A 26,681-nucleotide genomic window follows, 5' to 3' on the forward strand; every position below is an offset into this window, starting at 1 on the left:
CCTGAACAATTCTACAGTTCTGTGGTTATAGCCTGGTAGTAACGTTGTCCCTCCTCCTGAGTCTTCACAGAATTTTGCAATCCACTACAGATTAAAGTAACTTTCCATAGCAGTCAGTGCCAGTGCAAATGAACATGTGAAAAATGTGTTTTATTTTTAATATTCAAAGGTGTACAGGACAATCTGAAAATCTGTTAATGTGACAATTTCCCTAGCCCCTTAGGTCTGTGATGCCATAGAGAAACACTGTGAGCAAAGTTACTTTGCTTAGGGAGAGTCATAATTTTCTTATCTGGAAACAAGCTAAAAGACAACATACAAAAGATTATGGAAAGCATCTTAAACCAAATTCCATGGACATCACTCTAAATTCTGTTAAGAAACTTGGATGATACATGCAGAGAGCTCCTGGGAGCTGTGAACCATCAGGAGTTCTTGAAATAAAAACAGAAGGAAACAGCCTTTGCTCTGCAGCTGGAACGTGGTAAAACAGCAGGTGCTTGCTGGAATTGGGTAATATGTCAGGCTTCTGTACTTGTTTTCCTGGTGAACAGTCCTTCTGAGCTTGATAGAGCTTTCTGCTGATTCAGCTACCCTTCTCTCTTAAGTAATCTGCTATAAAAACACAAGGAAATAAATTTTAAAAAAATGATGAAAATCACACACAGAATTGCTGTAAATGAGAGGCTTTTTTCAAGTTCAAGTCCACCTCGGACTTTAACTGAAAGAATACACAGCAGTATTTCTAGTTGCACAGTAAAAATCCTCATACCTCTATCCATGAGGTATCATCTGTTCTACAAAATAAACACTTTAAACCTAAATCATTTGCAGAAATGTCTCATAAGATGCAAGTAAAAGCTAAAGCCATTTTGGTTTAACAAAGAAATCATCCAGAACAGAAAGAATAATTAACTCACATTGTCAAAACTGCAGGAAATCTGGCCCTGGAAACATGTAGATGAAGGTTTGATGAAGAATTTATTACTGTCAGTCTTACAACTCATTCCAGACTAAACAGTTTAGGCCCCCAAACACAAATTAATTCCACTTACTTGTTGGCACCTAGACAAGGAACAATACAGAGCACAACAGATCTAGAATTTCATTCCTATTCAGTGAAAGGAAATGGGCATACTCATAGGTTAAGTTGGAGCTTGTTGGTTTTAAAAAAAATATTCCTTAGAACTATCTTTGTTTCCGTGGTGAAAATCAGGGCTACTCTGGGATCTCCTCTTTGGCATTCAATCCATCTGGATGATGGGATAAAATGATTTTATCCCTGATAGTCAGCCATTCACTACAGCAATAAGATGTGTATCTGTTATTTATCTCCCTGGCTTAATCCTTGCCAGCACCTCCACACACTGAGAAAACTACATCTGAGATGAAGTCAGGATTCTGCAGCTTGTCTGCAAAGGGCTACGTTTGGCTGTATTCTCAAATGGGGAACAAAGTGAGATTTTAACCCTAAGCCTTTGAAACTCCGAACCCAAGAGAGAGGAACTTAAGAGGGGTCCCACAACGGGAACTTGGGCAGAAAAGGGCATTTTTGTGAGAGAAGAGGTGCTCTGTAACTGTGAAACAAAACATGAGAGGAAACATCTTAAAGACTCCTTAAGATTCATATAGGCATAGAAGGCAAGTTTGAAACCCTTGGGGAAGCTCATGTTTCTTTGAAGAAGTGGAATGTGAATCAGCGTATCGAAGATGACGCTCAAACAATGTGCATTTCAGACACTGGCTCAGTGTTACCTGTATGAGGTCAAGGAAACGAGACTGTTGGGTCCCGACAGAAAACTTGTGCCACAGAGGCCAACGCAAGAGACAGTTCTGCAACCTGTTCATAGCCATGGAGGCTTTGGATCACGGTGGGATGTGATGTCTGGAGAGCAGTAACCCATGTCTGTATTCTGTTTCCAAGATCTTCAGGATTTGGTAGTCTGTCACATGAACTTTTGAAGTTGTTTGCAAGAGCAGAGCTAGTCACTGAACCACCAACATGCAGGCACACAGGTACACGTGTCTGTCTTACCGAGTTTCTCCACAGCTTCCACACACACACTGGGATACATGCCCACTCTGTACGTAGCAATCAGGATGAAAGCATTGGTCTTCACAACTATGAGGCCTCCGTCTGCCTAGATAGTATGGAGAGTTGGTACAAAGTTAGATGCATGCACATACATCTTGCCTTACCATTTAAGCTACTCACAGACATTTCCTTTGCCAGTATACTTGTTTTCTTGAGGAAAAAATAAAAGACAAATACTCTCAAAACCTAAGAAAGGATGCAAGCAAAACAGCAGCTCTGCATGTTATAAAGACTGCTGCTTGTTAAAGCAAGTCACTCAGATGCTTTATTGTGTTGCCCTTTGTTGCTTGCAGTGATTAATGTATTATTGCACAGCAATTTGAGTAAGTTTCCCCAGCCTGATGGGAAAGTGATACCAAGAGAAAGGAGGAAAGAAACACGTGAAAGCATTCATCTTATCTTAAGGCAACCAGACAGTAAAAGAAGGAAGAAGGAGGCTTCCAAACTTCTCAGGACTGCCATGGCTCTTGTCAACATACATTTTTAAGATAGATGGAATGCTCGTCTGCTCGAACACATTTGTAGTGCTTCTGCTTGAAGTAGAGTCCTTCCTTTCTAACTTGCAGCAAGTTCTTGTAGAAAGCATAGGTGAGGTTTATAGCATTCTCTGGTGGCACCTGTGTTCATACAGCACAGTGTTATGGACTGAAAATGTACGTCTTCGCAACGATGAACTGCTCTTCATCCACCCACTTTCTTTGATAGTTCACTTAAAATTATGTCATCTTTGAGTGGGGAAAAAAAAAAAAGAAAGAAACTAGACCTAGGTTCTCTACAGTCTACTGTGTTTTGAATATCCCAGGAGGCTGGATCATCACGTCTCCATGATGACAGTTTCCCCTGCTGAAAATCTAGCCCTATGGACGGGGCTGTGCTAGCAGGTCACCCCGCAGCGCGCTCTGCCATCTCTTACATAGAAGCCAGAGGTCGAAGCGCAGACTTCCCTCTCGCTTATGCTGATGGCGGCTGCGTTCTCCACGTGCTTTGTTCTGATGAGGCATTCATTCAGCAAAGCCTGAAGCTGGCTCATTTTCCTTCTGTTCTGTGAAAAGAAACAGATGTGTAAACGTTCGTGCTCTTTTATACTGGAAAACAGATTCTCTTGCGTGGGGAATTTAGGAGTTTCAGCACAAGTAATGCTAACCCTCAGGGTAAGTAAAACAACAAAAAATCCCGAACCTAAGAGAGCAGCAGAACAGATCAGCAGGAGAGCGCTCACCTTTGCCAGAAAGGCTGTAGAAGCCCTAAAAAGTTACATTTTATAGCATAAGTATGTCTAGGTTCTTTTCTTCACAGCCGCAGGAGCCGCCCCGCGCCCGCAACCGCAGCCCCGCGCGGTGTCTCCATGGCAACCGCGCTCCCAGCGCCGCACTGCGCTGCCCACAGTGCGCGTACCCGAGAGGCGGGCCCCGCTCGGCTCCTGATTGGCTCACTCGGCAAGGTGCTCCCATTCTGATTGGTGGAAACATCCGCGCCGTGCTGCCGAATCCGATGTTCGCGTTGCTATGGCTGCCAGGGGTGCTGGCGGCGAGCGTGGAGGGATTTGTTCGCTCCTCTGCCCCGCCTCGGCCCCTCGGGCCCGGGCGGCCGCCAGTGGGTGCCTGCCCTGCGGACGGTGAGCCGAATCGCTGTCCCGAGGGGGTTCCCTCCTCTTCCGAGAGGCTGGAGGTAGTGGGGAGGGACTATTTTTTTCACGCGAAATGACACAAGGAAAGGATGGTGTGAGGAGGCTGAGTTTTCAGCGCCATTTTCTGCCGCGCTGTCTGTACCGCAGCTGAGGCGGTGCTGAGGTTCCCAGGCCCGAGGGTGCCCCAGTACTGGGGGTTCCATCACTGGACTCCTTAAATAGGAGGTTTTGGAGGAAATCCTTCCAGGGAATTTCATATGTTTTAAATATAGGAAAGTCCTCATGCCAGTGTGTTTTAATACCTAAAAATTTTCTCAGTATAGTGTTTCTCTTCTGAGGGGAAAAAAATACGTGAACAGGGCAGATTTTTAACTAGCAAATCCATTTCTGGTCTGTGACGATTTGACCTGTACACCCAAATAACTCAAGTAATCTTAACTTTACCTTATCTAATAGGAATGAAAGCAATTAGGTAGTAAGTCGAATTCTAAATTCTCTGTCTTCCTATACATAGTCAACAGAGTTTAGTGCATTGTTAATAAGTGTATGTATGGTTTTTATAGTGTATATCAAGTGCCTTGTGGGTGGAGTTGATCTTGAGGTTTTTTTCCCAACCTAAATCATTCTTTGTCTGTATGTGAGCCTGCAGGGTAGCTTCTTTTAAAGGCTTATGCCAGAACAGGGGCTTTTGAGAGGACTGAGCCTCACATATAAAGGTATTTACTTTCTGCCATAGAAATGATTAATCTGCCTTCTCAGTGTTTCTGCAAAGCCACGTGTTTGGGGAGATACCGTGTGTTTTAGCAGAGGGGAGAACATTCTGCTCTGCTGAACGGAACTCCTGAAGAAAGAGGAAATTGAGTACATTGTATTAGTGGGAAATATTGGTGATGGGTAGACAGCTGGACTGGATGATCTTAGAGGTCTTTTCCAACCTGGGTGATGCTATGATTCTATAAAACATACTGGTGCATATATGATGGAGGAGGTGGGATTTCCTGGCTAGATCTCAGAGTTAGTACTTCAGTGTAAGCTTTGCCGCGTAGAAGTGGCTTTATAAACCACTAAAATGCAACTATCCCTATCGTGGAATGTAGTGGTTACTCAAAGGTAACTTTTATGTAATTGAAAAAGGCACAAAGGAAAGAAGTAATAGTCAGAAGGCAGAATCTGATGACTCTGAAATGTTTTCAAAGCTGGAAGCATTCTGGAGTAATTTGTGGATCACTTTTTTCTTTGAAACAATATTTGGAGTCCTTTTATTACAGCGATTAGGACAGGTAGTATCAGAGTACCTGCCTCAAACACGATACTTTGTCTCCCTCCTTTTAACTTACAGTGATACAAAACCACTGCTGGTATGTTTGGCAGCGGTTAGAATTCCTGCAGAGCTTTGTTGCATACTTGTCTGGAATTGTACGAAAACGAGCTTCATTGTGATTACGGAACAGTTTTATATGGTTTTGAATGTTTTAATGCTTCTTGCAGCCTCCCCCAGCAATGCATACTGCGGATAGCTCAGGGACCGCTCCCCGAGTTACAGGTCCTCCACTTGCAGCAGGACAGGGTCAGCAAAAGCTGTTCCAGGTGAGCAACCCTCTGCATTCCTTCAGCTGTGAATTCTGATGAGAAGAACCAAAATTCAGAGTGCATGAAACTCGTAAATAACTGAGAACCCAGGGCATTTGGCTACAGCTGCGTTCCTTTCTTGGCACTGGCAGCTAGTACCCGCAGATGCTGCCTTCCGTGCCCAGCACCTGCCTGAGCTCATTAGGCATCCCAATTAGCAGGAACATCCCTGTGGTTTTCTCTCCACCCTAGGAATGCTCAGGGATGTGTATTGCAGGAAGACGTATGTGCTCTGCCTTTGCTGTCTGTTGTAGGTGAGAACCTGATCTTTATAAAACAGCTAGACATTTTTCATGCAGACCTTTTCTTTTGTTTTTGTATTTATCCAGAGGTGCCCCACAGCACCAGCAAGGAGCAATGCAGCAAATACTTTTGACTACAGTAGATTCTTTGGGAAGACAGATACTAGCAGATACTGGATGATGCAGAAGGACTTCTATCGTGTGAAGGTACGAGTGGAGGAATGGAATAGAATGGAAGGCATGAAGAATGAAAGATGGTGGTTTGCAAAGTTCTGTAAGTCTGAGTTATGTCTGTCACTGGAGAGGAGAACAAATAACTCTGAAAATATTAATGCAGTGCGTTTCTTTGAGCACTCTGAGGTAGCTTTATTGAGTTCCATGTCAGCCAGAAAGGTTTCACATGAAACCTAAACTTTGGGGTTTATTTGGTTTTGGATCTTTGTTTGTTTTGGAGCAACACTTGAGCAAGTGGCCTGCATCAGGTGGTGGTGCAGCCACACTGAGGAGCATCCAAGGAGGTGTATGGTCTGGTCACAATGAACATGAGCACTGTAGTTCTTCCAGAACCGTACTCGAATTTAATTGAACTATTCAGAGCAACGCTTGCAGAGATCTGTGCTATTCTGCCAGCTGTGTCAGGGTGTAACTTGCCTTAAATCCCAGCACAATTAACTACGTTGAATTCTAAGGTAATTCTGACTGCTGCTGTAACTCCTGCTTTTACTTCATGTGTTTTGTTGCTCTTTTGTCAGGCGGCTCCTGATGAAAGCAGAGACATCATCGCTTCTGCTCAGTCCATCTTAGACAGAGAAAATTATTTTGTGAGGGTAAGAAACGATCTCTTTTCTCCTGCTTGCTGTTTGCTTTCCTGTACGTCAAAACTTCTTTCTCGATCGATGAATTATGCTAAAATGTCAATTGTCTAAATTCTTGGAAAACTGAATTCAGAAATACAGCTTTCTGACCTCCTGTGGACAAGACTGAACTGGTAACCCTAAAGGTGAGTTTTTTCACAGTTGTCTCTCTTCAGTGCCTTAGTGCCTGTTTGCACCTAACTTTTGTTCTGTGGATGAGATAAGACGGTGGTGAGACTGTGAATAACAGACAGCAGGGCTGACCTGATCCAGCAGATTGCCATTGCTGGAGGGAGAAAATCCTTTTCCCGCTCACCTGGGGGACAAAAGTGAATAGTTTTCAGCCAGTACTGTACTATGGCTAAAAAAATACAGAGTCTGACTGCCAGAGCCCATGCAAGGAAGAGCTTGGAGCCAAGAGGAGAGAGGGAGGAGCAGAAGGGAGGGCTGGCGAGTAGGGCAGCAGTGCCCAGTCAGATCAGGTCAGCCATGCTGCGTAGCTTTATCTGTGAACTCATTAAGGTGTTTGTTTGGCCAGTGTGCTGTATGCTTATTTTCCATTTTTCACGCAGGAGGTGGACAGGTATTTGAAGCACTACGAGTTCTTAAATCTGAGAAAGAAGGAGATCCTATACAAGAAATGGCTCGAGGATGTTTCAGAGCCACTGCTGTGGAAATTTGAGGACAAAATGGATAGCAAGTCGAGGGAAGAAATACAGAAGAGGAGGGAAGAACAACTCTCTCTCTATTTAAACTACTGTAAAAAGAAGGTATCAGGAAGCAAATTTCTGCCATGGAAAGGGCTGTGGACAAGACTGGGGTCTTGGCTGCTATTTGCTGTTAGTTGACCAGTCTGGCATTCCAATATGCCTAATTTATAACTTATTCTTCCCGAGGACCTCTAATTGTGGCATACATCATTAGAGCCAGTTGTTCAAATTCAGCATCAGATAAAAGCAGCCCAGTGCATTGAGCACGTGCTGGGTTCTAAGAATGGTGAATCAGTGGGTTTTATTGGTGAGCTCGATCAATAGAGCTCCGTCAGGTGAAACCAAAGGCCAGCAGTCACTGTAGGAAATGCTTCTTGTTGTTGCTCTGAATTTCATATAATTCTTTAAGAGATTCCACGACTCAACTTTCTGCATCTCTGGATTGGATATCTGGAGCAGTAAGGGCAGTCAGATCGTCTACCACAAATAGCGTCGTATTTTATATAGGGCAGGCTTTTGTTGTCAGTGGAAACCACTGCACAGTGGATTTATGAGACTGTAAAAAAAATTCCTATCCAGAAATGAGAACACTGTGGGAGCTGCGGTGTTGTAATGAGAGCAAACAACCTATTTTTCAAAAGCCTGATGTGAAAGATCCATGCATTTAAACTGCACTTAATGATGAAAGGCTGAAGTAGTCCTTCAGCCAAAGTCCTGGCGTTTGGATATGTTAGGTGTACTGTGCACAGCTGGGTCTGCATCAGTGCATCTTTCAAACTCCTGTGTCAGGGCTGGACTTTGCTGGGTGACCTTCGAACACAGTGGCTGTTGCACTGGAGTGTTCTTTACCCCAAACAAGCGCACCAGCAGTGACCAGCCTCCACCCTTTCTCCCTGCCTCAGCAGGCTGGAGCCCTTCAGAGTAAGAGCATCATTATTTACATATGTTTGCATTAATTATGGCAACATATGGCACATTTTGCAGAACTGAGGACACTTCTGTGGATTGGTTCACGTCCTGAATTCTGGCTGTGTGCTTTTTTCTCCTCCCTTCCCTTGTCCATTTTCCCTTGCACTGCTCCCTGGTTTGTAGGTTTTTTGTTCTGTTCCGTGGATCTCACTTTCTTGTGTCTCTGTCATCGGTCCATTCCCTCTTTCTGTGTAAATTTGTCCAGTTGCTCTTCTCTATTCTTTTTTTTTTCCAGTCCCAAGCCCATACATGGTGAGATGGAGTGTGTGAAGGGGTCAGGCATGGCTGCATGGCATGGCACCCAGCACTGAGGCCTCAGCCAGTATTCTAACAGGATGATATACAATAATTAACCAAGGGGTGGCACTAAAACCTTGCAAATCAAGGCATGTTAGGCCTTAAAATTTTGCAGAAGGTGAGAGAAGCTTCTGTAGGGCCTGCCTGAGCAGGGTTTGCTCTCAGCAGCTCAGGCCCCGTGGGGTTGCCCAGGTGCTCACTGAGTGTCCAGAGAAGCACAGGCTCTCAGGGTCTGGCTCACTTGCCCACAACAGAGCCTTCCATACAGTGATCTCTTACACTTACTTGGCTTTGTCTGGTTTGGTTTGGTTGGTTGGTTTGGTTTGGCCTCACATTGCAGCCCTCTTGACCTGTTCCAAGTATGGTTTTTCCAACGCTCATCCACTGACCTCCAGAAAGAAGTGTATAAGGCAGAGATCCAGAGAGCCACGGGCTGCATCCCTTCCTTGCTGTGAGCCCTGGCAAACTGTGTCCACAGGAAAGCTGGAAACCTTCATTTAAAGGAAAAAATGAGGCTGGTGGGGCTCAGTCAAGTTTCTTTTTCCCGTAAGATCTGTTTCCTTCTCTGGTCAAAACCTGACCCCTTGAACAGAATTTCCACTACCTGGACTGCCTTAGTAATAATTAACCTTTTAGTCTGTAATTATGTCTGGATGCTTCATGAAAGCACTTATAATGTATGTATGCCTGTGTTAAATTAAAATAGATGGAGGTATTTGCCTGTTACACTACAGTCATGACCTGCTTCTCCCACAGGGCTATGTGGCTTTGGAAGCTTATGACCCATCAGAATATGACCCGTTGTTCCTGAAGACGTGCACAGATTGCTGGAAGGTGGGGTGGTTTATGCTGTAAAGATCATATCAAATGCACCAAAGCCTTGTGTACCGGGTGGGAGAGGTAGGTAGGAAGGACTCAGACACAAATCCACAAAGTGCAATTCTCTAAATCATTCCTGGGTGCTGTGAGCCCTCTGGACCCTTTGTGACAGAGTTGAATGTGAAGTGGTCTGAACGAGGAGCTGAGATGCTCAGTGTTTCTAAGAGTGGGGCCACTCAGGTCTGTGCCTCCTTTTTTTAAGTCATAAAAACTGAGGTTGATATCCCTCCCTGCTAACCAACAGTATCTTGAAGTTTACATGTGTCTGACTTTGAGACTCTCTCATAAGATGCTTGTCTAAGTGCTCAAGCTTGAAATAATTGTGTCTGCCACAGGTTTCAATACCAGCTTTACAGGATCCTCTGTTAAAAGCTGTTCAGAAAAAGTTTATCGAGACAGGCATCGTCAAGCGGTGTGAGACAGGTATGTTAAATCAGCAGTATCCCTTGGAAACATTTCACACTGGGGGAAGCTCCCCCTTCCTTGTGAAGTGTCTGTTCCCTTCCATCAGGCAGACCGTGCTCTAGCAGAGAGCTGCAGGAACTGCCCCTGCTTCCTCTGAGCCGGCAGCGCGTGGATGCGATCGAGTGGCTGAAGGTTCCACATGCCTACATTGCTAGTGAGCTCCACCAGACGAGGAGGTAAGAGCTGGTGTGCTTCTTGAGAGACAGCCCAGCAGTTACACCAGATAAAGCCTCTCTTGTTTGGCTGCATTGTTAAGTATTTGCTCAAACTTCTATGTTATGGTGAATTCTGCTGTATCGTGTGGGTTTTTTTTCTGTGAAAGGAGTGATGGTGAATGGAATGTCTTCAGGTATGGTGCAGACAGAAGGATGTATTAAAGTACTAACTGAGATGTGAAATGAGGTGGCTTTTGGTGAGGAGTTTGTGTTTTCTGCATGCAGCCCTACACGCGGGCCAAGCCGTGAGTAGCTCCTGGGTGCTTTACTGGCAGATCTGAAAGGATTTAACTGCTACAGCAGTTGTCAGCTTTTGGAGTTCTGCAAGGTCTAAACCAGAGCGTGATGCTACACACTGCCCTGCAACCTAAGGAGAGAACAGCAGTGAGCCTGAGCCACCCTGCCCTCATAGTGAGGGAGGCATCTGGGATTGAAGAAGTGTTATTTTTCTCTATTTTTATTTCCCCAAGCCCCAGTGCTCTGATTCACCTCTTTTTGAAAGCTCCCTGGGTCCGCCGCTGCAGTGCACAACAGTTAAAGGAAGTCCTGCTCCACAGTGACAAGAACATCAAAGCTCAGCTGGGAGCCGGATGTCCTTGAACCAGGCCCACTCTCTCCCCTGAGCCCATGCCTTGGAGCTTTACGCCTCTTGCTGGCCCGAGCCTTTGTCCAGCGTAATTGTTAGAGCAATTATGGGCTAACAGCGAGTTCTAGAAGGGAAACTGGTCACAAAGGCAAACATTTCCTGGAGTAACTCAGCGTGGGAAAGAGCGAGTGCAGGAAGCTGTGCTGGGCGATGGCAGCCTTGCTCTTGGGTTGAGTGACAATAGTTTTTATTTCTGCTTGAAGGCTGAGAGTCGTGGACCACCACGAAGACAGTAAGAGCACATGTTGCTACCTCTCCTCCAGCTGACTGCAGCAGCAAGCGCAGCCATCAGAAGGTACTGTCCCCAAAATATACACTGGGTCTTCTGCCAAAGCAAGTGACAGCGGGCCAGGTCTTCCGGAGAACTGCAATAAACTCCTTGTCTTAAACTAGAGCTTCTGCAGTACTGTTACCCAGCAGTCAAATAAATGTATGAAATACTGCTGCCATTACTTCCGGCAGAGCGCAGGGGCAATGGCAAAGCTCACATTTAGCTTCAGGTGTTGCAGCACTGCATGGAGCTGTTGGTGCCCTAGAGATTCAGGTCCTGTTCTGCTGTAGCCCCCAGCTCCACGCTGCTGTGACTGCACAGGAGCTCTGATGTCGAAGCCTGAAAACAGCAGCAGCTCCGCTCTCCCACAGTACAGACACAATCTCTCAAGCATTGCCAAGATTTAGTTTTATTTAGGATTAGAAATACTGAACCACAGAAAACTGTTAAAAGTAACAGAGGTTGACTCAGCTCTGTAACAGGAGGGCACACAGATGGCAGTCAAGTGTGGAGCTGTCAGACACCGGGAGGCATTGCTGCACCCACGGAAAACAAGGGCACCTGCTGCTCAGAACTGCACGCCGTGCTTTTTGAACAAAGCAGCTGAAGGAGGCAGTACAATGGTCACAACGTATCAAACCCTTTACAAACAATCTTTTTAAAATCAGCCCTGGTTTTGGTGCCCGGAAGAAAGTTGTTGCTCACAACCCGTCTCACCTTACAGATGAACGCTGCGCTAACAGTTCCTCCGAGCAAACGTTTTACACTTTTAATAAACTCTTCTTGAATTTAATTCCATAAGCAACTTTTTCTCATTTATTTCACATTCCCTTGTACAATAAAATATACTTTTTAAAAGTCACTATGCATCAATAAACATCTGTAGACAAATTACATTAATAAACTTATATTTTACTCTCTATATACACGTTGGCAATGTCAAAGCTTCAAGATTCACGTGGAGGTCTGCAAAACCAAGGAACTGTACACAAATAACTTAGATTTAGGAGAACCAAAAGCTGGAAAGTATTTTTCCACATCATTGTGGGTCACAGTATTGAAAACATTTTTTCTAGTTCTTTTTTCCAATGACATTGTCTCAGCAGAGAACGATTCATCCAGCTGAAGCGGAAAGAAAAATCAAGTTGCAGTTACTGATTTCAGTGCAGAACTAAGTCAAGTGAAGAACTACACTTGATTCTCAAAGAATACACAATAGATTGGAGAACTGTCCAGTGCTAAGGCTTCTTCAGCATTTAATCTTTATCGTCCTGAGACAGGAAGATTCCAGTGGATATCACTTTTCAGATTTCAAACGGAATGATTCTAGTGCTAAACTAAACCATTCCTCAGTCTGCTCATTAGACTAAGTGGTAAAATACACATCCGTTTTGATGCCACATTTCTACGTAATACTTTCTATGGCCCTGAAAATGGAAATATTGGCATCCAAAACCAGTATATTCAAACATAATAGAAAGGCACTGAGCTATGGTACTGTATACACAGTAACGTTTGTGTTTGCATAGATCAACGACAGCTTTAAACGCAGCAAGGAACTAAACACAACCAGCGACTGAGGGAATCTGAAAGCAGCAGGTATTTTGCTTAATGAGGAGCTTAGGGCAAGGAATCTTATCCCAAACAAAGTTCAATCCGTCAGTTTCATTTGTCCTTTGTGAATTAAAGAAGTGTTCTCAGAAGAGTGTTTTCTGGTCAAAGAGCTGCAGGTCAAAACGGACCCAGACCTCGCCGGTGGGCACTTCATGCAGCAGTAAGTGCTTAGTGGTGGGGCCTTTGCTCTCCTGTTCTGTTCGGATTTTTGCTACCGGAACTTCAGTGCGACCCAAAAAATCTGTTGTACAAAAACGAGCACGAGACGTCATCAAGCAAAGACATGAAGCTCAGGAAACCTGAAAGTGCCACATTTAATTGGCAGTGCTACATGCTGTGCAGGTGAGCACCATGCGGCACCCGAAGACGAAGCTGTCCCCTGCCACACAGGAGAGCTCAGGGCTGCACAGCAGTTTTTCAATGTCAAATGCAGTTTCCACGCAGACTTTGATTTCAAGCACTACCTGTGGTTATTCCATTGTTACTACCACCGTTAATGTTTCTGTGCCATCACACTTGAAATGTTCTATCTGCGACATCCAAAATTTATGACAAGTGATAATCTCAATCTTTGAGCTGGAAGGTCAGGAGTAAGTGATGGTACCTGTTTCATGTCAGTGGCAGTGCTACAAAGACCGTAAAAAATTAAATACTTTGGCTCAGCCAACTTTTATTTAGGCTTAGATATCACTTCACCTTTTAAAGACTACCAGAAGCAGACTGCCAAAAATATGTATTTGGTTTCCAGCAAATGAAAGCTTACCAAGTAATTGCTGTGCAAATATAACCCAGCACTTGAATTTCAGGCACAACGACAGAGAAAAACTTCTTTCCGTTTCTTCCCAGCTTGACAAAAGATAATTCTGTTCCTGATACAAAAGCCTGAGTGGGATCGAATCTGACTCTTGGCTCTGGGCAGATATTCAGCCTCTTCAGTAAGGAAGCACTGTTTTTCACACAGCATTTTGCAGAAAGCAATTGTACCTACAGACTCTTGGTGAAGATCTGTGCATCTCCAGTCACAAAAACACTCTCTTTTCCTAAAACAAATGTTCACGCACTTACCGTCAGGAGAGAATTGATCCCTGTCAAACATGGTGATACAGAGGACATCCTGGTACAGATCCTTAATGAAGAACTGGCAGTTGAAGTTCCACTTGGGGTTCAAGGTGTCCTGCAGGGTCCTCGTCGTGTAGCTCTGAGAGCCCATGCTGATTTCACAGTACGGGTTGCTCTTCCCTAAGCACAGAAGCAGCAGTGAAACACCCAGTTTCAGTGCAGTGCAGAAACCTCCCTCCCTGTCCACAGGCTGCTTGGATGCACATCTATGCTGCTGTCCAGAAGACGTGGCGTTATACATCCCTAAATCCTACAGCAGCACAAGGCTGTTTCTCTTCTGTCCTCTGAAGCTAAATAATGGCTGATTTGTCCAGGAGCTGCAGCTGTAACCATGCTTCCCAAATGGCCAGACTGCTCTCAACGAGCCTTTCCAAACCCCGCAGGAATGTGAGATTATTTCTATCACTTACCATTGGGCTTGCAGGCCTTCAGCTCTGTTGCTTCGATCACATGCACCATCAAACGTCCTATTCCCGAGGTCTTCTGCGAGCGAGCTGGAAATGAAGAAGTCAGAAATTGGCTGCAGCCATCAAAACTGGCAGTTTTTGAAGAGAGATCCCCCCAGAGTTGTGCAGCGTCCTTCAGAACACGCTGGTGTCTGGGTGGGCGAGGGAGGAAGGCAGAACTCTGTACCTTGATAAGCCTTTTCACGTTTCTTCTTCTCAGTTTCGATGTACTGCTCCGACGCTGCTTTGATTTTCTGGACCCAGGCAGTGCTGCAAAGAGCAATCCCAAGGTGAGAGCTATACCACAGGCAGGAAATTCCTCATCAGCAGCGACTCTGCCCCATCCTCTTTTGCCATTTTTAATTCACTGGCTTTCAGAGGCATCACAAGACGAGTTCACTTACGGACTAAAGCTACAGATGTTTCACATTAAATCTTATGCCACATTTCCGTATCACCCTAAATAAATGAAATTGGAACTGCTGTTTTATTACAGATTTCTGGGTCACATGGAAGAGTGGCCAGGACTGGGGAAGAATCCTATGGGATGCAGGACTTGGCAGTCCTAAACTATTCTTCTATACAACTACAACAGTGAGCAGCAGATGCAATGCTGTATTCAACTGCAAGAGCTGCCCTATAAGCAGAACAAAGCAAAAGAAAACTTGTAATTCACGTGAGAGCCAGGGGAGTTCATGTCCTGACAGGGAGGCTCACCCCTGTCCTGCTCACCAGGAACACGGCCCCCAGCCACGTTCAGAAAGGTTAACCCCACATTTGCATTTGCTCTACTCACCGCTCGTTGATGTTGTCAGTTTTAAGTGTGTAAACTCTGTCAATGTGTGATATGTGGAAAACTGGCTCATCACTTGAAGGGTCCGTGGGCAATTTCACTAGGACTTCATTAAGGAAAATGGGCTGGAAAAAAAGCAAACATTGCTGTGACATCATCACCCCGACATTAAGCTGCAACTCTACAAGGATATTTAAATGCGTGGTTTTTCTGTAGGGAATTTGAAAGTTTTAGGACACAAGAAGAACAATCAGGTCACCACATAAAGGAGGCAACAAAGGACCAGAAGAAAAACTACTCCATATCAACAGGACCACGGGGCACCTCCTGCACTCACCATTTTGTACATTTTGAACTGGGAGTTGGACTTGGGGCTGAACAGTTTATCAGAGCCAGAAGAGACAAACTGTTTGACCATGTAGGTAAGCAGCAGGAAGTCGTTGAACAGGAAGCCATACAGCTCCTTGCTGCTCTTCGCCTTGTAGAGCTTGCCGCTGTGCAGGAGCTTCCGCGGTCCCAAGCAGTTTGTGAGGGAATTGAAAACAGGTTGCTAGGAGAGACAAAAACCCGTGAACAGCAGCAAGTGAATGCAGGCATCAGTTCCTCTTCACAGTAGAAATTGCTCAAACTGCTCAAAATCTTCTTTTATTTAATGACTGCAGAGTTACCAGCGAAGAGGAGGGAAGCTGTCTTACGATCTGCCCTGGTGCTAGCACTATACCCAGCTGTAAGCAGGCTAAACCTGCTTACAGACAATAAACGCTCAATAAAATGGACCAGCATTCACCTCATGGCCACCTTTCTGCTGTCCAGAAGTTGTGTTTAAGAACAGTCCATCAAATTTGCAGTCAGGTCACCTCTTACAGCTGCACAGGGACACAATGGCACCAGGACAGACCCACTGGGCTCTGCTCTCTGTCCAACCCTGGCTCCTTACACAGTCGGTGGAGAACTGGCACCACACTTCATTTTGAAGGCTGTCTCAAAGCGTACACCTCATTTAAGCCAAAGGCAGCACGAGCAGAACCTCAGAGTTGGGAGTTACTTCTGTTTGTTTATCTGTTTGAATGGTGTTAATTACACACTGGTAAATGGAGATTCTCCACTGCCAAAATAACACTTGAGCAATGAAGGCTCATCATATTACGGCTGTGAGCAACATCTAATTGGCTTCTCTGCCAAGAGATCAGCAGTAGATCATGTCCCAGTAAAGGATGTGGGCAAGCACTCTCAGTTCACTGAATCACAGAACTGTAGGGGTTGGAAGGGACCTCTGGAGCTCCTCTAGCCCAACCCCCTGCTAAAGCAGCTTCCCTACAGTATGTTACGCAGGAATGCATCCAGGCAGTTTTAAGTATCTCCAGAGAAGGAGACTCCCTTGCTCTGGCCTTCCCAAAACAAACTGACACAGGCTCTGCCACAGAGCGCCGCAGCGCAGCTACCTCAGCAAGGCCTTCACACTGCACGTGGGACTGTATCCACTCCAGCCGGTCCGAGTTCTCTTTCTCACGCACCCCTTCGTTAACCTGAGAACACAGCTCTTCTGCACGCTCCAAGGCAAGCTTGAGGTTACTGTGATCTGGGTGATTTTCTGGAGTATTTTCTAGAATCTGGTGCAGAACAGAATGGGGAGAAACCAAGACCAAAACAGAGGTAAGCACAGGAAACAGCTCCCCACACTCTTCCAGAAATCCCCATAAAGAGATAAGGCTTTTATTTCGCTAGAGAGACCAAAATCAAAAGCATTCTCATACAAGACTTCCCTCAGGGTACTCACACTCTTTATCAGCAGAGGATAGCGCGTTATTCTTTGCATGGGTTTCAGGAGGAAACTGGAGAGGGGCATTCCTTTGCAGCGAGGATCCAGAGCGAGTTTCTACAGTGCAATCCAGAGACATCGTATTACTCATCAAGAACCAGCTGCTTCAGCGTGCTGAAAAAAGGCTGATCAGATTTAATTTTTTTCAGGCTTTCCAAGAAATCTCAGACTTTTAGGTTAGCAAACAATACAGTCCACTTGTATCTAGAACAAACAGGACAGTCAGCCCTGTCATTGTGCCCAGATGCTTCGCCAGCACAGCACTGTATCATCATTGTCCACGCAGAGTCCGTACACACAAAACCATTCTAGCTTTTATTCTGTCACACTTTGCTCCCCTCAGGTTGAAAAGAACCAAAACAATGAAAGAAGCAAACGCCTGATGTCAACAGATGTGGCATTTCTCCTTTCATGGCTTCAGAGGCACAGCAGCAGCTGCAGTACAGCAGCAAGCCCTCATTTCTTTCTGCAGCTTGCCTGCCCGAGCATCATGCTCACGAAGCACAACTGAAGGCCCAGCCCTTGCTGTGACCCCACCGGTTTGCACGTTGCACAGGACACTCAGCACAATGGCTTTCTTATTTTAACTCTACAGACTCCACGTGGATTTGGGGAAGGTGCAGACACTGGCTCTGTAGCTTTCTACGGTTAACCACTCACAGAAGTAATGAGGAACAGAGAGGGAAATGAAGTAAAGTACTTGCTGAAGGTGCACATAAACCACCACTCCTTGGAAGACTCTCGCCTTATTTTTGCAAGATTTACTCTTCTGGGTTATTCTGATCTGGTTGATGCTGGTTAGACAGGCTCCTGTCGGTGAGGAAAGGCGAAGGTACAAGGGCTGCTGAACACGGTACCTTTAAGTAGTCTTTGAAATCAGCTTCTTCATCCGTTTTCTGCTGCAGCAACGACGCCCCGTTAAGCTGGCAGCTGCAGAACCGAATGTAGGCCTGCATGTGTGAGAGCTCTGCTGCCAAGATGTCCCCAATCATCTGCACTGGCATTTTTTCTCCTCCTGTTTTCTTACGCACTCGCAAGGCTCTAAAGAGAAATGAAATCACCGCCCAACTTTGCATGTAGCCATTCTGAATGCACACGTTGCATACACAGCAAGTACACACAAAAAATGCAGGATGAAAATGCAAGTACTCACTTCAGTAACTTGGTATTTGACATGATGAGTTCCTTCCAGTTAACAAAGATCAGCCCCATTTCCCCCTCCGTGAGACAGCCCGAATCAGCCATTGGCTTTTGGAAAACCTGCAATCAAAAAAAATCAGAAAGGTGAGCAGCTCTTTGGAGAAAAAAGCACTTGCTCTCCTCTTGGTTAGGTCAGCACTGATTTTGCTTTGTTTTTCATGTGATTTTTTGGGCTGCTGGACAACCACGTAACATTCACGAGGAAAGGGAGGTGTTCACACAACCTCCCCCTCTTCCTCTGGAATTTCACAGTTCTTAAGCATCTCTTCCTTGCTGTTATTCTAGAGGACAGAGGTGGTGTTTTTCCAAGCAATTCCACATGCAAGGCATCTCACCTCTAGGACAAGCTGAAGATCGTCCATGTACCTTTCTTCCGTCTGAATGAGTTCGTGGATGTAGCCCTGCCTCTTCCTTTCCATCGGCTGCATGGTATCGAGGCTTTGGAGATCAGCACACCCTACAAGAAGCAAGCCAGCAGCTCAGATCCCACCCCAGCCTTCAGATCTGCTGACTTCACAAGGTTACATCAACATACACCAGCCCAAGGGTCACGCTATACACAGCGCTTCTTTTTAAAGCCCTGTCCACAGCAGCACTGGGTTTCAGCTGGTTGTGGTTTGCACCCTGTTCTCTTTATGGCAGTTTTGAATCTGCCACCCTTTCATTCCTTTGAGCATCCCTTCTTCCCACGCTGCGATGCAGCATAAGGATTCCTGACTTCCTGTAACTCTTTTCTGCAACACTGTTTTCAAAGTCATGATGTTCTCTTACCTTACACAATGTCTGCTGTGAGATGAAGTCACCTAGAATGTGTCTGGTGCTGATTTATAGCATGGCACCATTAATCACGACCCCACTTCTCAAGTACTCTGCCTCAGTTCTGAATTCATTACACGAACCTCCAGGATAGGTTTGCAGGGTTGTGATGCACAGTCTTACAGCTGCAAAACCTCACAGTTGCACAAGCTTTTTTTTCTAGGTTAGAACCCAAATGGGCCAGAGATACGTTGAATTATTTTGATGCACTAAGTACAAATAATGAAAACCATGCACGAGGACACAGAGAACGCTCAGTGACACAAAACCAGTTCTCTATGGTAACATGCAGACTCTACAGTTTCACGCTGTTTCTCCTCATTATACGTGTTAGTCAACATGACAACAGTGCTTGAGGTTTAGTAGAAAACTGGCAAAACCAAAGCGGTAAATATGTTTAGATGGGTAAAGGAGAGTACGTAAAGTGCAACCCCGATGCACCTGTTGGCCATCACGTGCTAGCAGAGCACTGCAAGGGAGCAGGGGAAAAAAGAGAAACAATTACAGCTTATTTAAGAGTACGCATCGATCACTTGATGCAGCTGCATCAGGTTTTGATAAAATCTACACCAGAACAGGCAACAGCCAGATGTAAGATGAGGGCTTTTCAGTTCTGCTACATACATAAAGAAGAATCGTGGCCCTTAAGCTTTCTAACAGGAACTAAATAAATACTGCTTCATACAGAGAGGTCTGGGATCGCAGCTCCTCCAGGTGCAGGGAATGCTGCTTCAAGCCTTAGTTTCTTCCAAAGTTATAACGAGGCCAAAATTAGAAGAGAAAAAGGAGTGAAGTTACAGCCTGGTGTGATTCCGATCAAGTCTGGCATTGCATAATCCATCAAGATTGACTTTGGTCAATGCGTGCTGCTTCTGTTCTAGTGCCATTCATGTACAGAGCTGGGTCTAAGCCCAGCTGGCTCCTGAGACACTACATTTGAGGACAGTCAGAGCTCTACAGTAACCGTACTTTATTTGCCCACACTTAGATCTCAGCTTTGACAAAGCGGTTCTTTTTTCTAAAGGTGCAGCCCTACAACAGGGACAGCAAAGTACTGAAGCCTCTGCTGCTCTTTGCTTGGATCGTAACTTAGAAACACACGCACTCTTGCATTTGTGCCTGTCTTGTTCCACCTACATCAAGCTGAAGCAAACTCTGGGAGGCAGACACGCCTTTCGTACGCACCAACAATAGATGTCATTTATCAAGCTTACTGCCAGGTACGAAAGCACAGCTGACTCAGATGGCTCTGCAGTAACCTCGCACTCGGACTGTCACAGCTTTTGGGATCAATGGATGAATGCTAGTTTGCATGTAAATCATCACTGTTCAAAAAGCTCTGACTTGGGATGGGTCTGATGATAACTGGCATGAAAACGTAGCGTGGAATCCACGTCTCTGATTTTAGAAGGCAAACGTAGGCACTGGGATCTGAAGGGAAGAAAAGCAAATGAGACAAGAGATCAACCTGCCTCACACGCTTGCCAACGTTTCCCACAGCGGCCACAGGAACCTGCTGGCTCCCTGGCACAGAACGGGTGAGCCCGCATCTCTGCCCGCTCTCCTCCCACATTCCTGCTGCCCCTCTCCCTGCACCAGCTCTGGCACTCAGCTCAGCTCAGCCCAGGTCACACCCTGGCAGAAAATGAACTGGGACTTTTCTGCTAGTTTCACAGCCAGGAGCTGCCTTTTTTGGCAGCAGAAAGCTGTTGCTTTGGCTTCTGGCTTGCAACAGCAAAGCAACGCCAGGCTGTCCAAGGAACCTGGGGCAGCTCTGCCTTGCTCCCTCCTGAGCATGACATCTGCGGAGCTGCTGTGAGCCTGGTGCCTGTGGAACATGGGCCCTAATCACAGAGCAGTGCCCGCTGCGGCCGTGGTGCCCCTGGTGACAAGTGCTGCTCTGCAAGGCGAGGAACCAGCTGTCCCACAGGGGCAGAGTGAAACAAGCAGGGGAGTTTATCAACAGGAACTCCCAGTCCCTAAGCCTGTGTTTAAAATTACACTTCCCTCTCCAAATATACCTGAATACTTTCTTTCTGCTGGCACAGCTAGCCCTGCCTGAAAAGCCTGATTTTCAGTCCAAAGATGTTCTGCTCTGAGTGAGATGCCAACACCTGAGCAACAGGAGCACTACTGACACATTTAGGACTTGAGACAGGCTCTAGGGGAAGGAGGACAGTTCTGGAAGGAGAGCTGCTCGGGCACCACATGCTTTGCCCAATTCCCCAGTGCACTTCCCCACTCAAGCAACAATGAAAACACTCATTTAGAAAGCGACAGCTCTGGAAAGACACCCTGAGCCTCACGGAGGGCTCCAGCACTTACCCCGAAGGATTGAGCTGGATCTAAGTCAGCCCAACAGTGAAGACCACGTCGGGGCAGAGGTGACCTATGCATAAACTGCACTTGTAAGGAGATAGTTTGGTTCGTACAGGGCTGGGGTTTATTTCAGGTTTGGGGTGTGCTGAGTAGAGTGTGCTTTGTTGGTTGGTTTGGCTTTTTGTGCACGTCTATATTAATCTTTTTTTCTCCTAGGCTACCATATGAAAAAGTTCATCTTGTCACAAGTGCCACGGACCAGCATTAAGCAATGCCTTCGTTCCAGCCTGAGCGCTGCCCCATGGCCTTGTACAACAGCACCCACACCTGCAGGCACACACCAGCAGCAGCATCTCCTGCCGTGCCTTCTGCAGCCCAGGAAAGGAACTAACACAGCAAAATGTGCTGCCATGAAAAGGTCAGTTTTCATCAGGCCCTGGGAAACCCCGTCAGAATTTTGCCCAAGCTCCCCTAATTGCTGAGTGCAGAATGCTCTTTCCACCACAACAGAAGCGGTCTAGGAGAGAAGCAAGATTCAGTCACTGTGTCACAGAACCGGGCAGCGTAAGGCACGTTATGCTCTTCAGATGGGAAAAGATGTCCCCGGGTGAACAAAAAACCACACCAGACAAGCTAGGTCCTTTTATGCGTCCCTTTAATAAAGTACATTTGCATAGTTATCTTACAACTTCGTTTCAACCCAAAGATGAACAATTGCCTCATGCTAAGCACAGCCTGCATTTGCATGTCCAAACAGTCACCCTCACACGTTAATACTCCAGCTTGAAGAGAACAACAGAAGATATTTTAAGGCAGCACACACCGTTCAGCAGCAGTTTATTGGTTCGTTACATGGAAGCAGCGTTGCCCCACAGCAGCTCCCAATGCCACTGCAGGGCACAGTTTGCCCGCGTTCCTAGGAGCAGATCGATGCACAGGCAGTGAACCCCACTCAAACACCACACAGGGATACAACGTGACAAAGCGCTGGGATGGATAAATACGGGCTGGTAGGACACCCAGTGACACAAGGGCCCCATTCTCATAGAAAACAGTACTAAGCAAGTACCGCGCTGCAGGCAATGCCGTGTTTTGCTCTCCCGGATGGCTTCAGATTTAATTGTTAACACCTCGTTGCTCTGAGAAGCATTTGGGCTCTCAGGGCCGGGGAGGGGATGGGAAGTTCAGCTGGTATCCCTCAAGTTCACCCTGTCCTCAGCTTCTCCGAGACCGACATTCTTCCCCCAAATACGGGATCAAGACTTCAGCCTCCGTTCTACTCGGCTGGCTGGGACGACAGCTGAACCTAACTCTAGGGATGCTCATCCATGTAAGAGCAGATTATACAAAAATCAGAGAGAAACTGAACATTTTTCAAACAAAAGAAGATCTGCTTTAAATCCAGCTTCTATTGCTACACCCTCGGGTTAAAATCCAGCCTTAAACGCAGCCCCAGCACAGCCTCTCCTATTGATAACCTGATACAACATTTGTACAGCTCCTTTGCACCAGCACGCAACGGGAGAGCAGAGAGCGCTCTCGGGCGACTGTGCCTGATGTGCACAAGGGCAGGGGCTGTGGTTTTTGCCATCAGCGTCAGTAAAGCCTGCTACTATTATTATTAGTTAGAAGATTTGGGGCGTACTCAGGTAATGGTGAAACATCAGGAGAAACTGTGAAAGCCCCCAGTGCTTCCTCACAATGCTCATCAGTCATTATTACCACCCCCACCTACGTACCCTAACATAAGGCTGCTTGTGTCAGACAGTCCTCATGAACCCCAACCGTACGCCCAAGAACGGCTGGGAGGCCAGCTGCTTCCACCCAATGCCACGATGCTGCTCTTCCTGCATCACTCCATTTGGGGTGAGAAGTTGCTTTCCCTTCTTTCCCTGCATTAGCAGCAGTTTGGTACTGAATGCTGGGAAGTCAGCTGAGCTCCAATCCCACAGGCGAGCAGCGCCTCATGGACAGGGGGCAATTTAAGATCACCTGATTATCAGGCCACAGGGAGGGACTGCTTGATGCCACTCACCATCTTTTCGCAGAAATACTGAAAAATGTGGCTTCAAAAGGAAATCAAGTCAGCCAGAACACTGGAGAAACTGCTGAGCACGTCATTTGCCTACAGCAACACTGCCTCATTCCATAGCAAAATACTGGTTTAGACAAAATACATCCAGAGTAAAAAGCCATCCGTAGTTTTCTGTAGGCACATTGCTGTGGTCTATATTGCACAAAAGATAAGCCTCTGACCCAAAGGGCACATTTACATTATTTGATAAAGCATATTAAATAATTACATTCCACTCTTTCTACAGAGGTGCTGGAGGAAGGCCGTTAAATCTCTGCAGCTCGACCCGACCTCCTCCTGATCGTACCTCCACAGCATTCACAGATATGCACGCATGGTAAACACAGGCTGGTCTGTAAACATTTCTGATTGCACAAGCGACCTTTGCTGTTTCGTGACCGAGTTCAGAAACCAACTCAATTCAACAGATGAATTAAATTACCCAGGTCTCTCCCGCTCCTACGGGATCACACAACTCCTTCCTCAGCCGAGCAGCCCGCTGCTGCTGGCTCCTTGCACCCAGAGGGGCATCGAGCTTGCAGCCCTCAGGTTCTGCTCCTTCCCTCCCACACACCAACACCGGAACTGTGCCCTCCACCTTAAACCCACATTCTCTGCCTTCAGCTCCAGGTGTCTTTTAGTGTTCCTTTTCTGCCAGCACCTCTTTGCCAGGGCTGCCTGTGCGTGAGGCAGGGGGGGCTGGGAGCACAGAGGCTGTGGAGGTACTTAGTGCACTAACCGCTACAGATCCGCTGCTGATTGAAACTGAGAGCATCAAGGAGCTGTCAGAGTAAAATACTTCAAGGACCTTGGATTGGGAGAGGGCATATTGAGCCAAAACAACCTGAATCCCTGCTATAGGGCTACTGGGAAGGAAGAAAAAAAATATAGATATACGCATCTTCCATCCTATGCTTTATATTTCTCTCCTTGATATTAGAGAGACGACTGCCCCAGACCTAACAGATCTACGTCGTGGATCGTGCGGCATATTCGTATCACAGCGACCACCAGCAGCTGAAACAGGGAGGGTTTGTTCTCTGGGTGAGCCCTACAGGCCGTCAGTTTTAAAAGCTCAATATGCAGGAGATTAGATCAAGTAAATTAAAACAGCAATCGGCAAACATTTTAATTCTGCAACGTATGTACATTACAACATTAAAAAAAAAAACCACAAGTCCCCATTCAAAACAGCTCAGATACACTGTGCAAATAGTGGGTCTTTGTGTGCCTGCAATCCCACCATGCAAACGATAGCTGGATATGCATGCTAATGATCGAGGATTATCAACGCCAAAGAAAAATGCTAAAGGAAACGAGAATGAGCAGCAGTGAAAGCCACACAAAGACCCACTATCCTGTCTTTTACAAGGCAACGGTAACTGTAGATGATAAGAAAACCCACGGAAACCGAATCTCTTGATCTAGCATTCAAGCGAAGCAAAAGGATTGTTTCAGAGATACGTGAGCGGGGCTGGCCACCCTGCCTCCACGCTACAGTCAAACTCGGATAGTGGGTCTCTGGGTGCTTTCACACTGGAAGACAACATTGGGTCCTAAAAAACAAACAAACAAACAAAAAAAAAAATGAAGGATAAAATGAACATAAATTTGAAGAGTGAAACACGCGACTTCTACGGACAGACAGAGCAACACCAAAAGGTCAGAAAGGAACCACCAACACAGCTTTCTCAACACAGACATCACGCGCTTCTACTCCTGCAGTTTTCGGGTTATAAACGCACACAGCATTGAGCAGCTGCAGCAGTCATTGCTGACTCAGACACGCGCTGCACTGACTCAACTGAAGGAAGTTTCTTCCCAAGGAAGCCCTCTGTTACCCAGACTGCATGCACCGAGCCCTAGGCTCTTTGTCAAGGGCAAAATTCCCTGAGATTTCAACAAAGCCAGGATTTCTCCTAAAAAAAACAACTTGTAATGAGATATGCGGTAAGCAGAGAGAAAGTAGACTTGTAATGAAAAGCCTTGCTGCAATTTATCCGTATTGGCACACAAAAATCAACCTGCTCTACTCTGTTCCAAGGCTGAAATGACATAAACCCGTGTCCCTGCTATTTGTCCACATCGCTCAGTGTTCCCCTCAGAAACCCAATGTTTTGGAATCTTTGTGTGTTAAGCAGCGCGCTCCGATCTGTGGCATGCAATGCTTCAAAGCCACTGATACCGTGAGCTCTTACTCCCTAACCAAAAAGAGAAGTCCCCTGGCAGTAACTTCGAGTGCTTCGAGATGTGCTGGCCGTACACGGGCACACAAACACACCTGCTCCAAGCACGCCAGTGAAGAACTTACTTAGTTTTTTTCCCTATGAACATCCTGGAAAATGGGTCAGCTTCACTAATCAGATGGTGCTGGACAAGAGTTACAAACGTTCACGCATGGAGAAACTTCAGGAAAGGCAGCTCCTTGTTGAAAGTACAGGACTCTGCTCACCTCTCCGACCTGTCACGTGTAGAAGTAAGGTTTTGTTGGGGGGGGGAAACTGGGTTGATCCTGTGGTGTTACTAAAAACATCCAGGAAATTCACACTGCTGTCCTATGCATGTCAAGAACAGTCCAGGGAGAACGGATCAGTCCCAGTGCTTCCAGCCTTTGCTCCGGCCACGGCCCCAGCAGAAGGCACCATGGGCAGATTTCAGTGCCCAGGAATTTTGAGAGCACTGGGCTATGAAAAGGAGGAAGAGTGAAGAGGAAGAGCGCGATGCACACGTCAGAGCAGAAAGAACTGGTACATTTCATCTCTGTGAAAGAAGACTGAGAAGAAAAGAAGACAAGCAGCTGAACGCTGTCTCAGATGACAAAATTACCCCCAGACCAGATCAGGCCATCAGAAAGAAGCATCACGTGGTGAGTGCACCCCATGTATCCCCCACATCCCTAGGGAAGAGCAGCAAGAACAGCTGGCAGGCCTGCACCACGAGATCTGACCCTGGCTGGATGAGCGTGCACTCAAAGAACAGAAGGTAACGCACATTCCTTTAGGTTAATCTATAGCTACTTATGCTTTAAAGCCTCCTGAGCATCTTCTTTATTCTTTATGTGGATGTTTTGGGGCAGATGTTAGAACAAGGGCTCATCAAATGTCACTGAAACAGGAGTAACTCTCAGCGGTCACGGAGAGCACGACTCTCAGTATTCCCTGTTCTGCAATGACCAAGGCCTGGGCTGTAGTAAGAGAGCTGCTGGCTACAGCTGCTGGCAGAGCTATGGCCCTGGAATTGGTTTTCTCCTTGCAGAGCCCTACGCCAGAATGCACAGCCACCCCAACAAGAAGTCATCCTTGTCAGCACAGCTTCTTCTACCCAGAGAGCTACCGACATAACTCAAGAGGAAAACCACCTAAGGAGAACCTTGTTAGGGAGGTTTCCATCACAGGGATAACCAGTATGCCCTGGGAAAGACTGGGAGCAAAGGTGGTCCACAGAGCTTAAATTTGAAGGAAAAGTTCAATTGTCAAGAGCCTCAAACCTCTGTGAGTAAATCCCATTGGCTTGTCCCCATTCAGATCCTCTGACATTCGACTGGCCAGGAGAGACAGCGGGAGAACCGTGTTTGTCAACAGA

General features: G+C 46.3%; 3 protein-coding genes across 20 annotated transcripts in view; 1 reads left to right on the forward strand and 2 right to left on the reverse strand.

The window, feature by feature from the left end:
* On the reverse strand, positions 130–3,456 carry PFN4 (profilin family member 4). Of its 3 annotated transcripts, none has more exons than XM_021391368.1 (5): positions 3,315–3,456; positions 3,009–3,137; positions 2,575–2,712; positions 2,036–2,141; positions 130–612 (listed from the first exon to the last, which is right to left on the reverse strand). In XM_021391368.1, exons 2-5 carry the CDS (start codon positions 3,123–3,125, stop codon positions 587–589), a joined length of 387 nt encoding a protein of 128 aa, XP_021247043.1. In that variant the 5' UTR covers positions 3,126–3,137; positions 3,315–3,456; the 3' UTR covers positions 130–586. The 3 variants fall into 3 exon arrangements, with proteins under 3 accessions (XP_021247043.1, XP_021247040.1, XP_021247042.1); XM_021391365.1 differs by having other exon boundaries at positions 130–615; XM_021391367.1 differs by having other exon boundaries at positions 130–615; positions 3,009–3,132; positions 3,315–3,454.
* FAM228B (family with sequence similarity 228 member B) lies at positions 3,337–21,705 on the forward strand. 9 transcript variants are annotated; one of them, XR_002436766.1, is made up of 11 exons: positions 3,337–3,763; positions 5,211–5,309; positions 5,681–5,800; positions 6,346–6,420; positions 7,020–7,217; positions 9,180–9,257; positions 9,638–9,725; positions 9,814–9,943; positions 10,832–10,923; positions 21,242–21,443; positions 21,536–21,705. XR_002436766.1 is itself a non-coding variant. In XM_021391355.1 (10 exons), exons 1-9 carry the CDS (start codon positions 3,368–3,370, stop codon positions 10,893–10,895), a joined length of 1,248 nt encoding a protein of 415 aa, XP_021247030.1. In that variant the 5' UTR covers positions 3,337–3,367; the 3' UTR covers positions 10,896–10,923; positions 11,371–11,697. The 9 variants fall into 9 exon arrangements, 7 of the variants coding, with proteins under 7 accessions (XP_021247030.1, XP_021247029.1, XP_021247033.1 ...); XR_002436765.1 differs by lacking the exons at positions 21,242–21,443; positions 21,536–21,705 and adding an exon at positions 11,382–11,697 and having other exon boundaries at positions 10,453–10,923; XM_021391355.1 differs by lacking the exons at positions 21,242–21,443; positions 21,536–21,705 and adding an exon at positions 11,371–11,697.
* Positions 11,293–26,681, reverse strand: part of ITSN2 (intersectin 2) — a 68,750-nt gene continuing 53,361 nt past the window's right edge. For 4 of the 8 annotated variants that reach the window (XM_021391345.1, XM_021391347.1, XM_021391346.1 and 1 more), the window contains 10 exons: positions 18,226–18,347; positions 17,844–17,950; positions 17,548–17,731; positions 16,649–16,747; positions 16,314–16,481; positions 15,209–15,421; positions 14,875–14,996; positions 14,266–14,348; positions 14,043–14,126; positions 12,618–13,752 (listed from right to left, as the gene is read on the reverse strand). In XM_021391345.1, coding sequence (XP_021247020.1) covers positions 13,316–13,752; positions 14,043–14,126; positions 14,266–14,348; positions 14,875–14,996; positions 15,209–15,421; positions 16,314–16,481; positions 16,649–16,747; positions 17,548–17,731; positions 17,844–17,950; positions 18,226–18,347 — 1,619 coding nt within the window. In that variant the 3' untranslated portion in view covers positions 12,618–13,315. Of the gene's footprint in view, positions 13,753–14,042; positions 14,127–14,265; positions 14,349–14,874; positions 14,997–15,208; positions 15,422–16,313; positions 16,482–16,648; positions 16,816–17,547; positions 17,732–17,843; positions 17,951–18,225; positions 18,348–21,663; positions 24,656–26,681 lie in introns of those variants that run through there. The other 4 variants (XM_021391348.1, XM_021391351.1, XR_002436764.1 and 1 more) reach the window with 3 other exon arrangements.

Source organism: Numida meleagris, chromosome 3 (assembly GCF_002078875.1).
Source record: "Numida meleagris isolate 19003 breed g44 Domestic line chromosome 3, NumMel1.0, whole genome shotgun sequence".
Classification (NCBI taxonomy): Eukaryota; Metazoa; Chordata; class Aves; order Galliformes; family Numididae; genus Numida; species Numida meleagris.

Excerpts from the sequence above, each read along its gene's own strand:
- PFN4 (XM_021391365.1), bottom strand. The coding sequence starts at position 3,125 with ATGAGCCAGCTTCAGGCTTTGCTGAATGAATGCCTCATCAGAACAAAG. Across the intron at positions 2,713-3,008 it reads CTTCGACCTCTGGCTTCTAT|GTGCCACCAGAGAATGCTAT; the intron begins GTAAGAGATGGC and ends GTATGAACACAG. Across the intron at positions 616-2,035 it reads GGAAGCTGTGGAGAAACTCG|CAGATTACTTAAGAGAGAAG; the intron begins GTAAGACAGACA and ends GTGTTTTTATAG.
- FAM228B (XM_021391352.1), top strand. The coding sequence starts at position 3,368 with ATGTCTAGGTTCTTTTCTTCACAGCCGCAGGAGCCGCCCCGCGCCCGC. Across the intron at positions 3,764-5,210 it reads CCTCTTCCGAGAGGCTGGAG|CCTCCCCCAGCAATGCATAC; the intron begins GTAGTGGGGAGG and ends TGCTTCTTGCAG. Across the intron at positions 5,801-6,345 it reads AGGACTTCTATCGTGTGAAG|GCGGCTCCTGATGAAAGCAG; the intron begins GTACGAGTGGAG and ends CTCTTTTGTCAG.